This window comes from Rhineura floridana, chromosome 21, assembly GCF_030035675.1.
Source record: "Rhineura floridana isolate rRhiFlo1 chromosome 21, rRhiFlo1.hap2, whole genome shotgun sequence".
NCBI classification, from domain to species: domain Eukaryota; kingdom Metazoa; phylum Chordata; class Lepidosauria; order Squamata; family Rhineuridae; genus Rhineura; species Rhineura floridana.
In genome coordinates, this window is record NC_084500.1 from 5,233,070 (window position 1) to 5,255,075 (window position 22,006).

At 45.3% G+C, this 22,006-nt stretch overlaps 1 protein-coding gene across 3 annotated transcripts; it reads left to right on the top strand.

Annotated features, from left to right (window-relative positions):
* The first annotated feature begins 483 nt into the window (after positions 1–483).
* Positions 484–21,352, top strand: LOC133374312 (putative methyltransferase DDB_G0268948). 3 transcript variants are annotated; one of them, XM_061605048.1, is made up of 7 exons: positions 1,220–1,310; positions 2,251–2,349; positions 7,005–7,165; positions 8,732–8,945; positions 11,115–11,215; positions 13,888–14,025; positions 19,400–21,352. In XM_061605048.1, the coding sequence occupies exons 2-7, from the start codon at positions 2,332–2,334 to the stop codon at positions 19,488–19,490; spliced, it is 723 nt and encodes a 240-aa protein (XP_061461032.1). In that variant the 5' UTR covers positions 1,220–1,310; positions 2,251–2,331; the 3' UTR covers positions 19,491–21,352. The 3 variants fall into 3 exon arrangements, with proteins under 3 accessions (XP_061461033.1, XP_061461031.1, XP_061461032.1); XM_061605049.1 differs by lacking the exons at positions 1,220–1,310; positions 2,251–2,349 and adding an exon at positions 484–743; XM_061605047.1 differs by lacking the exon at positions 2,251–2,349 and having other exon boundaries at positions 1,115–1,310.
* Positions 21,353–22,006: the final 654 nt, after the last annotated feature.

The window sequence follows — 22,006 nt, forward strand, 5'->3', positions numbered from 1 at the left end:
CGCTTCCTCAGATGCAAAACTGTGACCCTTGTCCATCAAAACTTATGGCCACAATAAACCCGCTAGCTTCAAAGGTGCCACAAGGCTCTTAGTTTTGTTTTGCTGCTTCAGAGACTAACACCGCTCTGCCTTTCTCAAATTTGCTCAAGATAACATTATTGCAGCCTCTCACTGTATTTGCCATCTAGAACAGGAAGAGTCGACAGGGTAAAACCTGGAACGGAGCCCTCATATAAAGAAAAAGGGTTGCAGACAACAGACTGGAGCAAGTTTTGAGCACACCATTAATTAGATCAATGCAGTACTAATGTTTTCAATTTCTGAGGTTTAATTTAGGCTAGAAAAAGGTCAGGATCATTCAGACTATGGTATTCCCGATCTCTGTGTATGGATGTGAAAGCTGGACAGTGAAAAAGGCGGATAAGAGAAAAAAATAATTTGAAATGTGTTGGATGAGAGCTTTGCAGATACCATGGACCACGAAAAAGACAAATAATTGGGTGTTAGGAAAAATTAAACCAGAACTGTCACTAGAAGCTAAAATGAGGAAACTGAGGTTGTCATACTTTTAGACACATAATGAGAAGACATGATTCACTGGAAAAGACAATAATGCTGGGAAAAACAGAAGGAAGTAGAAAAAGAGGAAGGCCAAACAAGAGATGGATTGATTCCATAAAGGAAGCCACAGACCTGAACTTACAAGATCTGAACAGGATGGTTCATGACAGATGCTACTGGAGGTAGGCGATTTATAGGGTCGCCATAAGTCGAAATCGACTTGAAGGTACATAACAAAATAATGGAATTAATGCCAGGTGTGCATGTGGCCACTGTAAGTAGCAGGCTTGGGAGAGGGGCTCAATGGGAACTGCAGGGGGAACCCAAGGACTAAAGCCTCTCCCCTTGCAGTGATCTTGGTGCGGCTTGGCCAGGTCTACTCTGAGCAGGGCTTCCGCCGAATGCTACCCAGGGTTCCCAAGCGTTTCCAACGGCCCCCAGCGAAGAAGTCCTAATCAGTTTTGTTGATAATCAAGGGGGTCGTTCCGTGGAGCTCCATTCCGGGTTTTGCACGATCCCGCCAAGGCGACCGGAGGGTGGCGCGGCGGCGGGTTGGGGGGGAGGCGGCTTATTTCGGTGCCAAAGTTTGGCGGAGCAAAGTCCAGAAGAGGCAGGAGGAGCGGATTCTCTCCGGGGAAATGGCCACTCGCTTGTTCGAAGGCAGAGATCACGCTGCTGTCTACCAGAGATACAGGTTCTCGCCACAGGAGAACCTCCAAAGGGTGATCGTCTCCTACCTGGAGAAAAAGGTGACAAAAAGGGTGCCAGGAGGATGGATGCGTGCAAGGAGCATCGGGGCGGGGAGGCGCTTGGGGAGACCCCTGCCTGCTTGAGGGCCAACAGGCCCTGGGCAAGACACCTTCCGGCAAGCTCAGGAAGGAAAGCTGGGTGCAAAAATCCTGCTCCTGCTGTCAGTGTAGAGATTAGGGACGGAAAGGTCTGTCTCTTCCGGTTCTGGCCTTTTCTCATTTTTCCAATGTTAAATTCAGTTCTCTACATTTCTACAGCGACCTGTGGATTTAAAAAACCCCAAACACAATCCCCATGGAAATTCTCCACCGTTTTAGTGTGAATTTCTCCAAATAAACACATTCTGGTAGGCAGTTTTGACAAAGGGGCGTATTCTTGCAAGCTACTGCGTATCCCATCCTGCCTTTTTGCATGCAATTTTTACTCATGTATTCACCTTTATGCACACTTTCCCCTAATACATGCATTTTTGTAAATGTCGTTTAGTGGGCAAACTGCATCCCCAAATTCTAATCCATGTGAATTTCGAAGGATGGCCACTTTTCGGTTCTGAAATTGTTTTGGGAAGTGCGAGATTCTGCTTGAAATGCGAACTTAATCGAAATTCTCACCCATCCCTAGTAGAGATAGGAGGGTTCCGGGAGGGGCTGTAGCACCGGGGCTGAGACCCTATTTTGCATGCAGGAGATCCTAGGGCATTTTGCTAGGAATTGTTACTGAGTGCCCTTTTTGTTGTTTTCTTCTCATTCATATGGCGTGCATGTGGTAGCCTCTCTATCATGTACATGCCCCGACACTTGCGGTGAAAGCAGTTCAAACTAAAACAGGGAATACAGCCTTGTAAATGCATTGATGCAAGTTACTAGCCTAGCAGGATTCTTACTGGCCTGCCCACCTACTGGTAAATACATGAATTAAGAAGCAAATTAAAATTAACAGCTGCTGCATATGATCCACGCCTTGCTGTAGCAGAACTGGAACTGGACTGCCTTCAAGTTGATCCCGACTTATGGCGACCCTATGAACAGGGTTTTCATGGTAAGCGGTATTCAGAGGGGGTTTACCATTGCCTTCCTCTGAGGCTGAGAGGCAGTGACTGGCCCAAGGTCACCCAGTGAGCTTCATGGCTGTGTGGGGATTCGAACTCTGGTCTCCCAGGCTGTAAGCCACACTGACACTCTCTGTAGCAAAAATCTTTAAAAAAAAGAATGAAGATACAGCGAACTAGACATCACAGTGTACAGGAGAGAGAGATTTTTGTTAACATGTTTTTCATCAAGACCGGTGTTTTGCAAGAACCCTAAGAATTGTGTAATGTACCCTTACGGTCTACTGTTTCTATTCAATTTCACTAAAATTTCAAATCTCTAGTCAGTATTTCAGTGGCTTCCAATCTGAATGTGTGTTCTTGGATCACCCATTACATTTTATATGCCCACCCATTTGTGTCCAAAAGCCAGGACTGGGTGGCCATTTGGACATGCGCCTGTTACTTAAGAAATGCCTTGGGAGGTCCAAAGTTCAACTCCTGGCATTGCCAGGGAGGAATGGGAGAGACTCCCTGCCTGGAAACCTGAAGAGCTGCTGCCAGTCAGTGTAGACCAAGGGTTCCCAAACCTTCCCCCCCCCGACCACATGAAAATTGATGAGGGTGTTGGCTGGCTACCTAAATTATTTTTCTGACTGTCATAGCCATTGTAACAGGCAGCGCTAGAAGCGGTGCAATTTTTATCGCTTCTTTTATTTTAGACTTACTGCATTACTGCAGCAATAAAATTAGAATTAAAAGCGATACAAGATGGACTGATTCCATCAAGGAAGCCACAGACCTGAACTTACAAGATCTGAACAGGGCGGTTCATGACAGATGCTCTTGGAGGTCACTGATTCATAGGGACGCCATAAGTCATAATCGACTTGAAGGTACATAACAACAACATGTAGTTTGATGCTTGTTTTGTTCCTTATTATAATATTTAGATGCTTTCAGACCATTGGTCCACTTATTTAGCTCAGTAAACATCATGAGAAGTCGTGATTCACTAGAAAAGACAATAATGCTGGGAAAAACAGAAGGGAGTAGAAAAAGAGGAAGGCCAAACAAGCGATGGATTGATTCCATAAAGGAAGCCACAGACCTGAACTTACAAGATCTGAACAGGGCGGTTCATGACAGATGCTCTTGGAGGTCACTGATTCATAGGGACGCCATAAGTCATAATCGACTTGAAGGTACATAACAACAACATGTAGTTTGATGCTTGTTTTGTTCCTTATTATAATATTTAGATGCTTTCAGACCATTGGTCCACTTATTTAGCTCAGTAAACATCATGAGAAGTCGTGATTCACTAGAAAAGACAATAATGCTGGGAAAAACAGAAGGGAGTAGAAAAAGAGGAAGGCCAAACAAGCGATGGATTGATTCCATAAAGGAAGCCACAGACCTGAACTTACAAGATCTGAACAGGGCGGTTCACGACAGATGCTCTTGGAGGTCACTGATTCATAGGGACGCCATAAGTCATAATCGACTTGAAGGTACATAACAACTACATGTAGTTTGATGCTTGTTTTGTTCCTTATTATAATATTTAGATGCTTTCAGACCATTGGTCCACTTATTTAGCTCAGTAAACATCATGAGAAGTCGTGATTCACTAGAAAAGACAATAATGCTGGGAAAAACAGAAGGGAGTAGAAAAAGAGGAAGGTCAAACAAGAGATGGACTGATTCCATAAAGGAAGCCACAGACCTGAACTTACAAGATTTGAACAGGGTGGTTCACGATAGATGCTCTTGGAGGTTGCTGATTCATAGGGATGCCATAAGTTGAAATCGACTTGAAGGCACATAACAACAACAACAAATGAATATTTAATGTGGACATGCTGTGTAACAGAGTTTAGGAACTGAACCTGGAACTTTCTGCATGCCACACTTAGCTATGGTTAAGAACCTAAAAAGAGCCTGCTAGATCAGGCCAGTGGTCCTTCCAGTCCAGCATCCTGTTCTTACAATGGACAACCAGATGCCCCTTATGGGAAGCCGGCCAGCAGGACCTGAGCGCAAGAACGCTCTCCCCTCCTGCAGTTTCCAGCAGCTGGTGTCCAGAGGCATATGTCTCTGACCATGGAGGCAGAGCATAGCCATCCTGGCTAGTAGCCATTGAACGCCTGACCGTCCATGGATTTGCCTAATCCTCTTTTAAAGCCATCCAAGTTGGTGGCCATCGCTGCCTCCTGTGGGAGCAAATTTCATTGCTTCCTTCCCATCTGCAGAGCACCTTTCGTTCCCCAGAGCATGTCTTTTGGCACCCCCAGAGCATAAATCTCATCAAGCCAAATGCAAAAAAATAAAAATAAAATAATCTCCTGTTTCCTGCAGACTATGCTCCAGCTTCAACATAGCTACTTTCCTCTCTCTGCCTCTTATTTATACCCTCCAGCATTTCACAGGCAACAAGAAGGGCAGGCTTGTGTCCACTGCAAACCACGGATCACTTTGAAAGTCCACCGAGCCACACCTCCGCTTAAATATCAAATGCCATTGAAGGCTGTAATCGGCTTCCTTTATGCTGTTTGCGTTCACTCCGCAGCAGCCTATCTGGAATTTATTTAGGTTATCAACATTTAAAAAAAAAAATAAGGAAAGAAACCTCAGCAGTTGCAGCCTATGGAACAGCAGTCTGTGCACTGCATGTTGCCCCAGTATTCATGTGCATGCATTTATCTGCACATGCACTGGAGGGAAGTCCAGAAGGGCCTGCAACAGTGTGGTGTGCATTCCTGCTGAGTGCTCTTTCTAGGATAGTCCATGCTGTTTATTTATTTATTATTTATTTATTATTTTTATTTATACCCCGCCCTTTTTCCAAGTGGAACTCAGGGCGGCTTACAACAAACATAAATACATTAAGATTAAAACATTAAGATTTATTTAGTGAATTTGTGAATATTGTTGCCCCCTCCCACTCAGTTTTCTTTTTTCTCTTTCTCCCCCCCCCCGTCAGCTTTCTATGCCCACAGAGTACACTCAGTGACTGCAGGGCTTTTTCTAAAGATTATTCATACTTCATGATCCTCCGTGGCGCAGAGTGGTAAGCGGCGGTAATGCAGCCGAAGCTCTGCTCACGGCCGGAGTTCGATTCCAACGGAAGGAGGAAGTTGAATCTCCGGTAAAAGGGGTCGAGGTCCACTCAGCCTTCCATCCATCCGTGGTCGGTAAAATGAGTACCCGGGGAAGGAACTGGCAATCCCACCCCATATATACGGTCTGCCTAGTAAACTTTGCAAGATGTCATCCTAAGAGTCGGAAATGACTTGCACTATAAGTGCAGCGACACCTTTACCTTTATTCATACTTCTGCTAACCTTGGGGTTCCCCCGAACCTGCTGACGCTTTCCTCTAGACTGTCAATAATGCAGTTGTAGGTACTTGAGGGTTGGCATTCACAGCCTGAATGTGAAGGAATGGTCTGTAGCTCAGAAGGTGCATCTGTCTTGCGTGGAGAAGGTACCAGATTCAGTCTCCAGTGGCATCTCTAAGTGCATGTGCATTATGTGCCTTCAAGTCGATTACAACTTATGGCGACCCTATGAATCGGTGACCTCCAGTAGCATATGTTGTAAACCACCCCTGTCAGGGCCAGTTCCAAAGGGCAGCCTGGTGGGGCACTGGCTGAGGGCCCCTGGGGCTACAGGGGCCCCTTTGCTCCCCTTCCATGATTCACGGCAGGATCGCTGCTGCGAGTCGCACGGCGAGAGCTGCAGGGCTCTGCCATTCCCTTGCTTAACCTACCTTGTTCTGTGGTTGCGGACTCAGCGCTGCGATTAACAAAGATGGTGGCTGAGGTTTCCCTAAGGGGCTGAAGCCTCTGCTGCCATCTTGGGTGATGGCACACATGTGTGCTATGCACACATCCCTGCCATGAGGCAAGATGGCAGCAGAGGCATCAGCCTCTTAGGGAAACCTCGGCCGCCATCTTTGTTAAGGGCACCGCTGCATGTGCAACTGCAGAACAGCTGAGAAAGGTTAAGCAAGGGAATGGCAGGGCATGCAATCCGCAGCAATGATCCTGCCATGAATCACAGAAGGGGAGTGCCAGGGCCTGCGGCAGGCTTATCCCCAAGGGCCCCAGCATGTCTGGGGCTGGCTCTCCACCCTGTTCAGATCTTGTAAGTTCAGGTCTGTGGCTTCCTTTATAGACTGCCTGGGCTGTGATGGGGCCTTGCTGAGATCACCTGGGAAAGCACTCCATTCTGTGGAGTCTCAAATGGCTCACCTCAAGGGGGCACCAGTTAATGAACCAGGAAGCCCCTGGTTTGAAACACAGCCAGTCCCGTCAGGCAACTCAGCCATGGAACTGGCTGCGGCCCATATATGTAAAACATGGCTCCTTCTAATGTTCTTGGGGATATACATCCCTAAAGGAGCACAAGTGCTCTTCGCATGTAGGAGAAAGTACACACATGAACTGGCTTCCAACCTTTCCCCAGAGAAATTGGAATGTCCATGAACATTCCATGGCATCGCAAGAGCTCAGCCAATGGCAGAGGAAGAGTGTGTGTATCAGGTGACAGCTTGTGTACAGCCTGTTATTAGGGAACAAGAACTGCTCATGTATAGAATAGAAAATGATGTAGCCTTGGAAGTGGTGCACTTTTTGAGATGTTTTGCTTTCTTTCCTCAGAAGGTGAATTCCTTCCATTTGGCAGTGGACGTGGGATGTGGCACAGGGCAAAGCAGTCACCTGCTGGCAAAGCACTTTGAGAAAGTGGTCGGGACAGACATCAGCAAAGCTCAGATTGAGGAAGCCAAGCAAGCCACCCACCCACCAAATGTTTCTTATCTGTGAGTAAGAGTGGCTTTGACATGCCTGATCCACACCTGTCACACTCCAGGGGGTGTGCAGTCCCTCAGGGGCACAGGGCACAGTCCCAGAAACATCAGCTTCTCACCAAAATACTTACCAGCACAGACCAACAGGGCTTCTGGTGCAGCACAGTCCAAGGTCCAACACAGGGAATCCTTATAGATCAAAACATAGTTCAGAAGCAAACTCAAGAGACAGTCCAAGGTCAGTCTCACAGTATATTTACAAAGCACAACATACCACAAAAACCTAACTAGCACAAGACATTCAAAACCTGTGTTGCTTCCAGCAACTGAAACACTGGAGAAGGAGGCTTTGTATTCTTTGACCTCCTAAACCCCACCCTAACCACAGCTGCTGGCAGTGAAGGAGTATCAGGGATTGCTTGCTCACAAGTAGACCACCAACTCTGGGTCCATAGATGCCTACTAGGGTTGCCAGGTTCTTGGCCTGAGACTGATCCTGTAGCTTTAGGAGAAGAGAAAGTCAGCCAAGTGCAGGTGTTTTTGCAACTCTGTAATGGATAAAACCACAAGGTGGAATTCTCCCTTCGCCCTGCACAACTTTTAAAGATACAGAAGACCTCTTGGAGGCTGGGGCTGGCAACCAAAAGGCCTTCTGTATCTTTAAAAGTTGTGGAGGGAAGAGGGAGAATTCCACCTTGTGGTTTTTCCCATTACAGGGTTGCAAGAACACCTACACTTGGCTGACTTTCTCTTCTCCTAAAGATACAGGATCAGTCTCAGGCCATGGACCTGGCAACCCTAATCCCAACACCTTACCAGCCTCCTGCTTGAGATATCTTTCTTAAAGCAGCCAAAACTAGCCACAGAATTCCCGATGAGGTCCCACCAGTAATATGGAGCGATTGTTTTCTATGGCTTGGAAGCTGTGCTCCTATTACATCCTGTATTTCTTCCACTTCATGAACTGTGCGCCTCAGAACCAGCTCCAGAATCTTTTGAAATGAGTAAAGATTTCCGTGGTGCACGGTCAGCCATTCACATGGCACTGTACATAAAATAAAACAATAAGAACAAGTCCCTGCCCCAAAAGGTGTACAGTCTAATAAGCCAACAACGGCACTTGTCATTTTTCCCTTGGCAAAGGGATTTTTTAATCCAGTGGTTGACTGGACCTCCTCTGACGCTGCTTCTCCCTGATCTTGCACGGACTTTGGAGAGGTTTGGAAAATAGTGAAGCATCTGAGGAGGAGGAATGCCTCTCCCCAAGTCGTGCTTGGCCTCAAAAGTGCTCAGAGCACCTCCAAAGCTTGGGACACGATCACAGACAAGATCCTACCCTTCTGGGGCGAGGGTCCGTGGCGAGCACAAATTTTGCCTGGCTGTCAAGACCAGCCAAAATTGTGGACCTTTGTCCTCGGTGGACAAGTTGACGTGGAGAGCAGAGATTTTGAAAATCGGTTCTTGTGGGTTCGTCGCAGGATGGTTTGGGAGGCAAATGTCATAAAGGCCAGCGCCATTTTGATGCACTGTATCAGTGGCAAAGGATTGTAACAGCCGCTTTGCCATTCCTTTGCGCAGCGTGTGCCCTGCAGAAGAGCTCCCCTTTGAGGATCGCTCTGTGGACCTCCTCACAGCCTTTACTGCGGCCCACTGGTTCGACATTCCGCGCTTCATGAACGAAGTGGACCGACTTCTCAAGCCATCTGGCTGCGTGGCCTTGAGTACCAGCACCCTCGACATGCGGCTCCACTATAAAGATCGTTCAGAGAAGCTAACAGGAATCATCAAGGAGGTAAGCCACAAGAGCGTAAGACGAGCCTTCTGGATCAGGCCAAAGTCAAGCATCCTAAAGTTGATGAACACTGACCTATGGGAAGCCGGCAAGCAGGACTTGAGCATAAGACTGCTCTCTCCTCCTGTGATTTCCAGCAACTGGTATTCAGATGCATCGGTCCTCTGACAGTGAAGGTAGTACATAGCCATCAGGGCTAGGAGCCATTGATGGCCATATCCTCCATGAATTTGTCTTATCCTCTTTTAAAGCCATTCAAGTTGGTGGCCATCGCTGCCTCTTAGAATCATAGAAGAGTTGGAAGGGGCCTATAAGGCCATCAAGTCCAACCCCCTGCTCAATGCAGGAATCCCATAATTTTGTAGGAGTGAATCCCACAATTTAACTCTGTGCTGCATGAAGAAGTCCTTTCTTTTGTCCGTCCTGAATCTTCCGACGTTCAGCTTCATTGGATGTCCACGAGTTCTAATGTTATGAGAGAGAGAAACGCTTTTCTCTGTCCACTTTCTCCACGCCATGCATAATTTCATACGCTTCTTATCATGCCATCTCTGACTCACCTTTTCTCTAAACTGTCGTGCCAATGGCCTAATCTTCCAAAGGGCACCATCATTTTGAGAAGGATGGAAGCCTAAGTGGAGCTTGAGAGAGAAGTATAAAAAATATTTTTGGGGAAAGGCCCTAACTGAGGGGGCGAAGACTGAAAAATAGCTGTGGGGATGGAAAAGCTGGTTGGTAGGGGGAACGGAATGGAATATAGTAGATGAGGGCATGGCTGGCTGAATCACTGAACAGGAACTTCAGTGAGGAAAGGATAAGTGTTTGGGGGCTTTTTAAAGGGGGACACCTACGTGGAAGGCCTAATAGAGAGGCCTATACATTTATGCATGGAATGGAGAGAGAGAGTTTTTTCTTCTTCTCAGAATGCTAGAACTTGGGGCCATCCAGTTAAATTGGTGAACGGTGGACAAACAAAAGTAAGGACTCCCCCCCCCCAATGTGTAATTAATTTATGGAATTCATTTGGGCAACTTCATGTCATTCAATGGCTATTGGTCTAATAGGAGCACATGTGCCACTCAAGTCCAGTTGCTGGTAAGCATCCATGGGAGAGGAGCTATTCCAGCCTTTCCCAACTAGTGGGCCACCAGATGTTGTTGGACCACAACTCCCATCAGCCAGCATTGCCAATGGTCAGGAAAGATGGGAATTGTGGTCCAACAACATCTGGTGGCCCGCTAGTTGGGAAAGGCTGATTATTCCCTTCAAGTCCTGCTTGGAGATTTCCTGGAGGCATGTGATTGGACACTGCAGGCATGTGATTGGACACTGCGCATGTGACTGGACACTGCAGGAAGGATGATGCAAGGCTAGACGGACTGTTGCTCTGCTCCAGGAGGGCTCTTCAATAAGAGAGAGTTCTGCTGAAGAAGACCAATGATGATCATTGGGAATGGAGCCTCCATCTGCAGAGGCAGTGTACCACTGAGGACTGGATGTTGGGGACAAGCAATGAAGGCAAATGGAGAGGAAAACAACTTTAACGGTTGTCCTTTTCATTCAAGCGCTGCTGTGTGAATATCTTCGTTATTTTTAAAATATAGTTTCAAAATGCGTAAGTTATTTTTATTTATTTTTTTGTTACGGTTAAAATGGAAAAGTAACAGTGAAGGTATGGCAAAGTGTAAGTGAATGGTGATAAGGTCATCGGTCCTGGGTGTAATAATATAAGCCAAAGAGTTTTAAGTCCTACTCAGAGTAGACCCATTAATGAACCAGTTAGTCATGTCTATTAACTTCAGTGGGCCTACTCTGAGTAAGACTACTGTTGAATACCACTCAGAGCCATGCCTTTTACAAAAATTAAATTAAATTAAATTAAAAATTATGGAAGGATAGCACTAAGGTGACATACACCTACAGAGATGCTCCGTAAAGGGAGGGAGAAAAACGTATGGTCACTCTGCAGCCCAGGTGTGGGGAACCTTTGGTCCTTCAGATGTTGCTGAACTACACTCCCATCATCCTTAGCCATTGACTGTGCTTGCTAGGGCTGATGGGAGTTATGGTCCAACCTCTGGAGGTCCAATGGTTCCCCACACCCGCTATAGCTAATGCCTAGTGTGGAATCGTCACAGGGCCTTTCAACAATCACTTTTGTCTTTGCAGATTAAAGACCAGATATTCACCTATGCGCACGAAAAGGTCAAACGTGTTGCAAATGACTACAAAGAAATATTTGATTCCTTGCCGCTTCAGGACAAGGAGAGGTGAGTCGCCTGTGCCAATTCGTATGGCTCTGCACCCAACTATTTATTGGCGAACAACAGTAATCTTATGTGTGTTTACTTGGAATTAAGTCCCATTGAATTCAGCGGGGCTTACTCCCACATCTGTGGGTATAGGACGGCTGTCTGAGACTTCCACCAGCCTGGGTCCAGCTGCTTAGACCTTTCATGCAGAAAGGGGCATCTGAAATGGTCACAGGTCAATGGTCAATGATGTTTCCAGATTTTCAGTTCAGAAAAAAAAAGACTGCTTTTTTTATTTAATTCAACTATTGGCCATGGTTGCTGGGGCTGATGGTGGTTGTCATTCAGCAACATCTGGAGGGCCAAGGGCTCCCTGACATCTAATTTAATTCAAGGGTGGGGTTGGGTAGCCCCCCTGCGCACACACATGTGCACGCACACACATGCACATTGGCTGACTTCCTCGAGGGAAAGTACCTGGGAGGCTACATGCCACATAAACACACACAGCTCTGATGCATCTTTTTCTTTTTTAATTGATTTTTAATTGCAAGTTCATTAAGAAAGGGAAAAAAAGAATGACAAAAGGAAAAAGGGGGGGAAACCGTAATAAAAATGTAAATGGACTGCCTTGAAGTCGATTCCGACTTCTGGCGACCCTATGAATAGGGTTTTCATGGTAAGCGGCATTCAGAGGGGGTTTCCCATTGCCTTCCTCTGAGGCTGAGAGGCAGTGACCGGCCCAAGGCCACCCAGTGAGCTTCACAGCTGTGTGGGGATTCGAACCCATTAACAGAACATTTAAACATCTATACATCCATTTTAGTTTACACATCTTGATATATAAAGCAACAAAGGAAAGTGGCTAGCATCTAAAACCGGAAATGTGAGGGGGAGAAACCAAGATGCTAGAAAAAATATGTTTTGTTCGTGATCCAAACCCGACGCATTTCAGCCTTGTATATTTAGGCTTTTATCAGGGGAGTAATGGCTGGTGTACAATATCCAGGAGGCGTTTGTATTGGTGAAAGCAGTTGTGCTCATTGGAAGATATTGTACATCAGCCTTTACTCCCCTGATGAAAGCCTAAATATACAAGGCTGAAACGCGTCGGGTTTGGATCACGAATAAAACATATTTTTCTAGCATCTTGGTTTCTCTCCCTCACATTTCACATCTTGATATATGCCACCCAAACATGTATCCAAACCAGAGCTTGGAAAAGTTACTTTTTTGAACTACAACTCCCATCAGCCCGATCCAGTGGCCATGCTGGCTGGGGCTGATGGGTGTTGTAGTTCAAAAAAGTAACTTTTCTAAGCTCTGATCCAAACAGAGTTGGTGTTGATAGAAAGTACGCTCAAATGTAGAAGGGCGTTTAGGTCACCAGTGCAGAATAGTCCTTCCAGGTTCAAAGTATAAGTCCCTTAGCAACCATCAGGGCACGTAAAATCAGAGCTTGGACAAGTTACTTTTTTTGAACTACAACTCCCATCAGGCCCAATCCAGTGGCCTTGCTGGCTGGGGCTGATGGGAGTTGTAGTTTAAAAAAAGTAACTTTTCCAAGCTCTGCGTAAAATCCATTCTTGTTCTGATATATCAGCACACACATCACATTCTCTCGCACATACAGACATGCATACACACACACACCCCGAACACTGAGCCTGTACTTCATTGCTGTGCATTGAAGCTTCCTGCATAGCCAGATTCCTGCACTTCATCTCCACACTGAGAAAGAGCTCCTCTTTCACAGCACACAGAAACGGTTGGCATGGTGTGATGTCACAAGTCGGCGGGTTGGATCTGGATCTACCAGAGGCTTCTCGTGGATGATTTATTTATCTACAATGTTTATATGCTACAGAATAATGTAAGTTCTCTGGGTGGCTTCTCATTTTTATTCATTTTAAAACATAATTTATTTACTTACTTACTCGACCAAAACTGCTAAGTAGTTTAATTCAAAAAAATTGATAAATACAACACGAGATCATTTTTTAAAAAAGGCAGAAAATCAGCATAACTAGGGATGGAAGGAACTGTCAGTTTTGTTCCTCTTCGGTTTCTCAGTTTTCCAGTCTTACAGTTCACATTTCTGCAGCGATTTGCCATTTCCCCCAAAAATTCCTCATGAAAATTCTTCAGCATTTTAGCGCAAATGTCTCCTAATAAACTCATTTTTGTATGCATTTTTGCCTAATGTACACATTTTTGCAAGCAATTTCTCCTAATATAATGCATTTGTATGTTATTTTCATTAATATATTGTTTATGCATTCATTCCTCTAAAATATGCATTTCTGTAAGCGATGTTTGGTTGCAGAACTGCAATGCAAAATTCAGCTAAGTGGGAATTTCCAAGAACAGCTGCCTTTCAGTTCTCATATTGCTTTGGAAAGTGCAAATTTGACAGATTCAGCTTTAAACAAAAACTGAATTTCATTTCTTCCCTGTGCCTTAAGCATAACATAGCTGGAACTTTCACAGTTCAGGAAAGTAAAGCAAATAACAAATCAATAAAACCAATATTACACCTGAACTTTTTAAAAAAGGAAATAAACATTAAAACCCTAAAAATGATTGAATGTGGCAGGTTTGGGATCATTCTGTTGTTCTGGACTTCTGGACACAGTCGTGAGAATGCCTTAGGCAGCCGCTTCTTCTCTAAAGAGTTCTGCTTCTTTCAGGATCACAGACATTCTGGATCACGTGCCCATGAGCGTCGCTGACCTGATGGGATACATCCAGTCATTCTCTCCCTACCAGATTTTTCTAAAAGCCCAGCCTGACGCAGCAAAATCTCTCGTCCAAAACGCTGAGCAAAGGTAACAAATAAATATGAGCAGCACAAAAAAACAGCAATGGTGAAAATGCAGGGGCAGGTAAAACCAACAAAGGGAAACAAATTAACTACTACTGAAGGCCCATCTAGAGAAGGCTGCATTCACCAGCCTCCAAAGGGTTAAGGGGGAACTGGCTAGCTTTCCAAGCGAGGGAGTTTCAGGGTCTTGGGGCAGATCCATACCATACATTTAAAGCTTATGGTGTCCCACAGAGAATCCTTGGAACTGTGGTTTTCCCTGGCAGAGCTAGAAATGCCCAGCATCCGTAACAAACTACACTTCCCATGATTCTTTGGGGGAAGTCATGTGCTTTAAATGTGTGTTGGATGTGCTTTAAATGTATGGTTCAGGCCCACCCCTGGCCCCACCACAGAGAAGGCCCTGAGATGGCTGCATTCTCTAATTCTCCTGTAGGCTAGTGACCTTTTTTAAAAATTTTGGGATGTAGCTTTCTGAATTTCAGATATTAATTCCATCTACATATGATGGCTGAGACACCTGAGTTGTATAAGAAAGACAGCATGCCATCCAGACAAGTCAGCTTTCTTATGAGAGCTTAACCATTATTTGCAAGAGCAAACATGAAACCTTGGTAAACTTTGGAACTCATTCTTACTGGGTTTTGCGTTGCCTCTTTCAACGAATTTGGCTCCTTTTACGACCTGGGAGACCAGGGTTCGAATCTTCACACAGCCACGAAACTCACTGGGTGACCTTGGGCCAGTCACTGCCTCTCAGCCTCAGTGGGAGGCAATGGGAAACCCTCCTCTGAATACCGCTTATCCTTTCATTCATTTATTATTGTAGTCACAGACCCGGTATACAATACAAAATTAAAATAAACAATGTCAATCAAGATACAGAAATAAAAATGGGGGCGCCAACCTAGACTTATGGGACTTGGTTTTTACGTATAAGTTGGGCTGCGTGGAGAAATTTGGCCACCCCAATAGTTAAAAGCTTGTCTGTGCCTGAAAGGAGAAGTTTCCTCTTCTCGGCTGTTGAACTTCCCGGCAGTTTCTCAACCATAGGGTTTAAGAACCTGGTACGTTCATTAGAATAAAATGAGCAAATAAAAAAAACATGAGACAAAGATTCGATGTCCTTCTGACGGCAGGGGCAGAATCGGTTATCGTAGGGTACCCCACGATAGCGGCCGTCAAGAAGGGCAGATGCTAGGCAATTAAATCTGGCCCTAGTAAAAACCAATCTATAGCATGGGAAATCTAAAAACTCCAGGTAGTGGGCTGGGAAGGGAGAATGAAACTTTAGGCCTAAATGAAGTGGAGAGCATATTTTGGCAGCGTTTGCTACATCTCGTTGGAGGTCAATGTCCTTTATGCGATTAACAATGATCCTTTTGGCTGAACAGTAGTCAAACGAGGCTAAGAAGTCTGAAGAAAGACCGAGAAAGGATAATTTATGCTGAATGGCTTTAGACCATGAACTGACGAAACAGTCTTTCTGAATGGCATTAAGATAACCAAAGGAGGGGGTTGCTTGAGCCACCTTGAACCAAAAATATAAAGTTCGAGTCCAAGAAAGGCAGTCTAAGGATGAAAGACCGGCTTCCAGCCGTAGTACTGTATTTGTAACACAACGGGGGACTCCAAAAATTAGGCGAAGAAAGCTGGAGAGAACAGCTTCGATTTTGGGGCCAAAGTCCTTTATACAAATTGGGGCACCATAGAGAAGTTGTGCAGCAATTTTGGCAAGAAAGACTCTGGTGGCAGCAGGAATGTATTGCCCGCCTTTGGGAAAAAAAAAATGGAAGAGGGCCTTAGACATAGACTTAGCGGAAGCCACAGCTGTACGGATATGAAATGACCATGATAGCGAGGAGTGGAATATGATCCCCAAATACTTATATTGATTAACTTGGGAGATCCGCTGGCCACTAATTACCCAATCGGACGTGGGAGAGCGGGAAGAGAAGGCTAGTATTTTGGTCTTAGTGAAATTAATGCATAGCATATTATCTGCACAATAGGCTATGTATGCACGGAATAATCTCTTCAGGCCTATTCTCGATAGAGACGGTAGGACCGTATCATCAGCGTACAGCAAAAGGGGACAGGCATGATCAGCTATTTTGGGGGGATGGAAAACAGGAGAGTGACAGATTTGACTCAAATCATTAAGATAAAGGTTAAATAGGGTGGGAGCTAATATGCACCCTTGTCTCACTCCCCTGGCAACAGAAATAGGATTGCTTAAAGAGCCATCTATGCCACATCTAACCCTAAAAGTAGAGGGTTGGTAGAGTTGGTAGATGAGGAAAAGAAGCCTTTTGTTGATGCTGGAGTGAGAAAGTTTTGTCCAGAGTCTGTCTCTGGGGATGGAATCAAAAGCAGATTTCAGATCGATAAAGGCCACGAACAGGCCATTTCCAAGAGAGCCAGAGTATTTTTCCGCCAGGTGGTTTAGCAGGTAGCAATGGTCAAGTGTGGATCTATATTTTCTAAAGCCTGCCTGCTCCAGACCCAAAATGTTTTCCTCCTCAATCCAAGTGGATAATCTATCATTAAGATGACCTGCGTATAATTTCCCAACAGTAGAGAGCAAGCTAATAGGTCTAAAATTTTGGGGATCATCTTGAGCCCACTTTTTGTAAGTAGGGATCACTATGGCGTCAAGCCAAGAGGCAGGAATACATCCAGAGTTATCAATCATGGTAAAAAGGTTGGCTAGTAGAGGGGCCCACCAGTCCTGATGGGATTTTAACAAGTCGGGGGGGATAGCATCTGGGCCGGGGGCTTTGCCAGCCTTCAAACGTTTGATGAGGGATATAATCTCGCTTTGAGAGACCGGTGGCCATGTTGAAAGATCCACAGAATCGATTGTATCTGGCCAAACTGAAGAAAGAGAGGGAGATTCCTTAAAGATGGCCGAAAAATAATGTTCCCAAACATGGGAAGGGATATTACAGGCAATGGGGTTTGCGGACGATAGGGCATCAGTGACAAGAGCCCAGAACATTTTGGAATCATTCAATTTGGATGCGTTAATTAGCGCCTTCCAACCTTCTTGTATGGCCTGCCTTTTTTTGGAGGCTAAGAGAAGTTTATAGGAGCATTTTGCGGAATAATATTCCGGCGGTAATTGGTTAAGGTTATTGGTCCTATAATTGCGGTAAATCCTTCTCAGATTTCTCTTCGCTTCCACGCAGGCATTATCAAACCAGCGGGCATGATGGAAAAACGTAGGGGTCTTATGATGGGAAGAATTAGGTTTGAGGAAGGACTCCAAAGCAAGAGTCAGAGTGGAATAGCCGTCAAAGCAGGTTTGGACGTCTAGGATGCGTCCTTTAAGGGCTTGACCCAATGGGGAAACTAAAAAGGAGGCTATCTTATCCGAGATGTCCGATGACCATTTAATTCTCTTATATCGGGGGGAGAGAGAGTTATATGGGTAGATGTTTGTTGACATCAAGTGACCACTCTCAAACACTGAAAGTGTAAAAGTTAGAGGGAGATGGTCACTATCCAATCTGTTTCCCACTGTAAAATTAGAGATCCATCTAAGTAGTTGGGGAGAAGTCAGAACATAATCTACCACACTGCTACCCCGACCCGAAAGATAGGTGTATTCCGCTCGGTTATCAATCAAATGACAGCCATTCAGGATCGTCAAATTATAGCAGCCTGCCAGAAGGGCCAGGCAAATCCCTCCAAAATTCACCTTCTGATCTTTAGATGATCTTTCGTAAGTGAAAATTAAATTGTTAAGGTCTGTAGCGTCCCAAAGATTGGAAGAGAAGAGAGCGGAGTTATTAGGGCCAGTCCTAGCATTAAAATCCCCCATAATAATCAGGGGGACTTGGGGGTAAAGGGATTCTAAACCTAGAATATAGCTCTCCAAAGCTTCCCACGCTTGTTTAATGTCCGCCCTAACCGAAAAAGGAGGGATATAAACATTAATCAATAGGAGAAACACAGCACTAAAGTTCCAGTAAAACAGCCAAAGCCAATAAGCCGCATGATGGAAGTTTTGTTGATTTAACAGACAGGGAGGTTGAAAGAAGAATGGCCAGTCCTGCCTTAGGTCTGCCCTTACTCAAGGGGGGTACAGCTGGTAAATCAATGGTTAAAAAACCATTGAGATAAATTGAGTTCGTAAACCAGGTTTCTTGTAAAAGGATTACGTCAAAATTGGAGAGATAGGAGACCAAATCTGGGGATTTCTGCTTTACAGCCCACCCAGCAATGTTCCATGATAAAATGGTAATTTGATCCCTAAGGTCATCATGTCTGGCCCCAGTTGGGGGAGGATGGGTAAAAGGAAAATTCGTGGGTGATTCGGGGAAGGGGCCAGGGGAAGCTTATCATGAAAACCCTGTTCATAGGGTTGCCATAAGTTGGGATCGACTTGAAGGCAGTCCATTTCCATGTATTTATTTGTTTATGAATTTATAATCCACACTTTCATAAGAATGTACCAAGGTGGCATATAAAAAATAAAATTGGCAAAAAGCAACCATAAGAACATCATTAAAAACATCAGTAATTACGGATTCATTCCAAAGAGAAAATTCACATTGCCAAGGCCTGTCTAGTTTTCAAAAGACATTTGAGAGAAGAGAGGGACGGTTCCTGTCGAACCTCTGCTGGCAGGCAGGTCCACTGGGCAGGATCTGCCACATTAAAAGGTCAATCCCTAGTGAAGGCAAACCGAGCCTCAGGGGCGTGGGGAACCACCGAAAGTGCCCCTTCAGAGGATCTCAGTGATCGAGCAGGGGCATAAAGGATCAGCCAGTCCTTAAGAGCAAGTCACAAACTACCTCCTGTGATGCTGGAGCAACTCAAAGGATTGCCAGAAATAGAACTTCCATAGTCAGAGGGCTCCTGCTGGGAGGGACGGCGGGATATAAATCAAATAATCAATCAATCAATATATATATATTTGATAACCAAACGCCAAGGAGAAGCAATGGAATGAATGTTCTTAGAGGCGTCTTGAGTGGTTGTTCTTAGAGTTGAGTTGAGCTACATGACTCTGGAATGACAATTGTTATTTTAACTGTATGTATGAATGGTTTTAATACTGTAAATAGTTTAATTCGATTTTAATCTAGACTTTTGTATGTTTTTAATTATATGTGTGCTTTTATCTGGAAGCCGCCATGAATTCCAGTTTTGGAAAAAGGGCGGAGTAAAAATAATGAAAATAAATAAATAAATTGTTACATCTGTAGAAAGGGTCGCATTGTTTTTAGCACTTGTGTTTTATCTCATTTCTCTCGTTGTACAGAGTGACTTCAGACACTGAAGTAGTTTATAGATCTGTAAACAAATGAATCTTTTGGATTGCGTTTCCACCTGACCCCTGCTTCTTCTTCTTTGCTGTTCCCCTCCAGGATCCTAGAGACAATGGGCGTTTCCTCTCGTGATACCCAGCTGGAGCTGGTCACTCGACAAGTTTGTGTTCTGGGTTATAAGAGTTCTTAAAAGTGGATTGAATCCAGCTGAGGAATGCACCGTTTGGACAAAACGATGCGACAGCACTCCTGAAAACGTTCCAAGAAAAACAAGCGGCCCATTTAATTCCAAGAAGAGTGGAAAATGCGTATCCATCCCCTCAATGGACCAGGATCACCAGCAACAATGTCAATTTATTCCTTTTTAAAGAGCCAGATGTAAAGTCACAGGAAAGAGCGTTGGACTTTAAGCCACAGGTTCAAATCTCCACTCCAGGCAGTTCACTGGGTGACTTTGTGTGAATCGTTTGCTCTCACCAGGGCCGGCTTCAGGCATGACTGGGCACCAGCCTGCCCCGGGCCCGCAGCGCTATAATCCAACACTACCATCCTCGTACAGGTGTAGCGCGCATGCTTGCCAACAACCAAGATGGCAGCGGGGGTGTCAGTCCCTTAGGGAAGCCCTTGCCGCCATCTTGGTTGATGGAGGCATGCGAGTGCAGCGCGCACAGAATTCACAGGGGCAGGAGAGGTAGGTGGGGCGTATTGAAGCCCGCACTGTCGGTATTGCAGGGAAAAATGCCTGTGAGCTCTCTCTCCGTGATCCGTGGCAGGGTTGGGTTGTAGGACCCAACGCTGCTGCAGATCACAGAACCGGAGCGCTACCCTCCCACCCTAAGAAGGGGCCCTTCAGAGGCCCCTGTGGACCGCAGGGGACCTCAGCCAGGGCCCAACCTGGCCATCCTCTGGCTCTGGCTCTCAGCCCAACCTACCTAATATAACTGGGGCGGGGGAACCTGTGTGGTTGTCCAGATATTCCTGGGTTCCAACTCCATCATCCTTGACTGGGTGTCTGGGGCTGCTGGGAGTTGGAGTCCAACTGGTGGGTCACAGACTTTTACCCCAGGATAAAGGCCCCTTCAGTCCAGCCTCTGGTTCCCTAACAAGCCACATCTTTCTTGCAAGTCCCCAGACAGGGCTTGAAGGCAACACACTTCCTCCTTTCTGCAACTGGTAGTCTGAGGGGTTTTCATTTATTGAATAATCTACATTTTTAGTACATATTGGATAAGTGCTGGTAATGATACTAAAGATGCAATCCTGTGCCTTCTTGGGAGTAAATCCCATTGGACACAGCAGGAGTTGCCTCTGAATAAGGCTGTGTGCACACCATACATTTAAAGCACATTATTTCCCCCAAAGAATCCTGGGAACTGTAGTTTAAGGAGGCTGGGAATTGTAGCTCTGTGATGGGTAAACTACCGTTTCCGGGATTCTTTGGGGGGAAATAATGTGCTTTAATTGTGTGATGTGTTTGCAGCCATAGTATACATTGGACTTGCTCTGTGTAAGGCCTTGTCTGCACTATACATTCAAATACAACTTTAAACAATCCTGGCTTCCCCCAAAGAATCTTGGGAACTGTAGTTTGTTAAGGGTGCTGGGAGTTGATAGAAGACCCCTATTCCCCTTACAGAGCTACAGTTCTCAAAGTGGTTTAACAACCAATCCCTCTTCCCAGGAAACTTTGAGATTTGTAGCGCTCTGAGTGGAATGAGGGATCTCCTCACAACTCTCAGCACTCTTAGCAAACTACAGTTCCCAGGATTCTTTGGGGGGAGCCAGGACTGCTCAAAGTGGTATGATACTGTTTTAAATGTATAGTGCAGATAGGCTGTGAGTATGAGTTTAGTAGTGTGGTGGTGGTGGCAGCCAAGGATCTGGTACGATGATCAGGAACACTCCAATGAGTTGGGACCTGTTCTCACGTCTCTAATATCTGACCAACACATATATTTAGCTGGTGCCATACCAGAGATGATTTCCCCTGCTCAATTCATATGCAGCTATTGAAAAATAAAAAGAAATTAAAGGACTTTTTAAAAATGAAAAGTGTCACCTCTGTTATTAATGACAGACAACATCAACCTGACAATACCCTTCACCATTTCACTGATAAAATGGGAACTGTGGTGGAACAACCGCTGCCCCCCTCAAATCATTATAACTAGGCTCACTGCCTGAACATCTTTTCTCATAGACATGTTTCTCTAATCTGCCTGATGTATTGTGCAATCTCCCGCCCTGTGCGAAATTAACAGCAAAGAGGGCATTTTCCTTTTGGCTAAAGATGTCCCAGAGAACTTTTGGCTAAATATATCTCAGGCTTTTCCTCTGCCTGATATAATCAGCACTTCAAATTCTACCTCCACAGCTCAGACCGGGAAGTGAAAGCCTGGGTATTGTTAGCGCACTTGTGCACACAATAGCAAGCATGTGCACTGGAGACAAGATGTAGGTAGCTAACCTTCAAGAGACCCTTGAAGAATAGCAGCTCTAGCCCCTCACTCTAATAGTGTATCATTGAAAAGCAAACAAATTTGTGTGGGTTGGGGGGGGGGCTTCTTTCTGCCCTGCTGGTATCTGAAAAAACAGCAGGAACTCGAGAGAGCGAGAGAGGGTCTTCGCAGTGTTGGCTCCCAGGCTCTGGAAGTCCTTGGCCAGGGAGGCCCAGCGCAGCCTTGTCTCTGTTCATCTCCCACTGGT

Coding starts and splice junctions, on each gene's coding strand:
- LOC133374312 (XM_061605047.1), top strand. CDS start 1,200: ATGGCCACTCGCTTGTTCGAAGGCAGAGATCACGCTGCTGTCTACCAG. Junction 7,166..8,731: donor CCACCAAATGTTTCTTATCT/GTGAGTAAGAGT, acceptor TCCTTTGCGCAG/CGTGTGCCCTGCAGAAGAGC. Junction 11,216..13,887: donor CCGCTTCAGGACAAGGAGAG/GTGAGTCGCCTG, acceptor TGCTTCTTTCAG/GATCACAGACATTCTGGATC.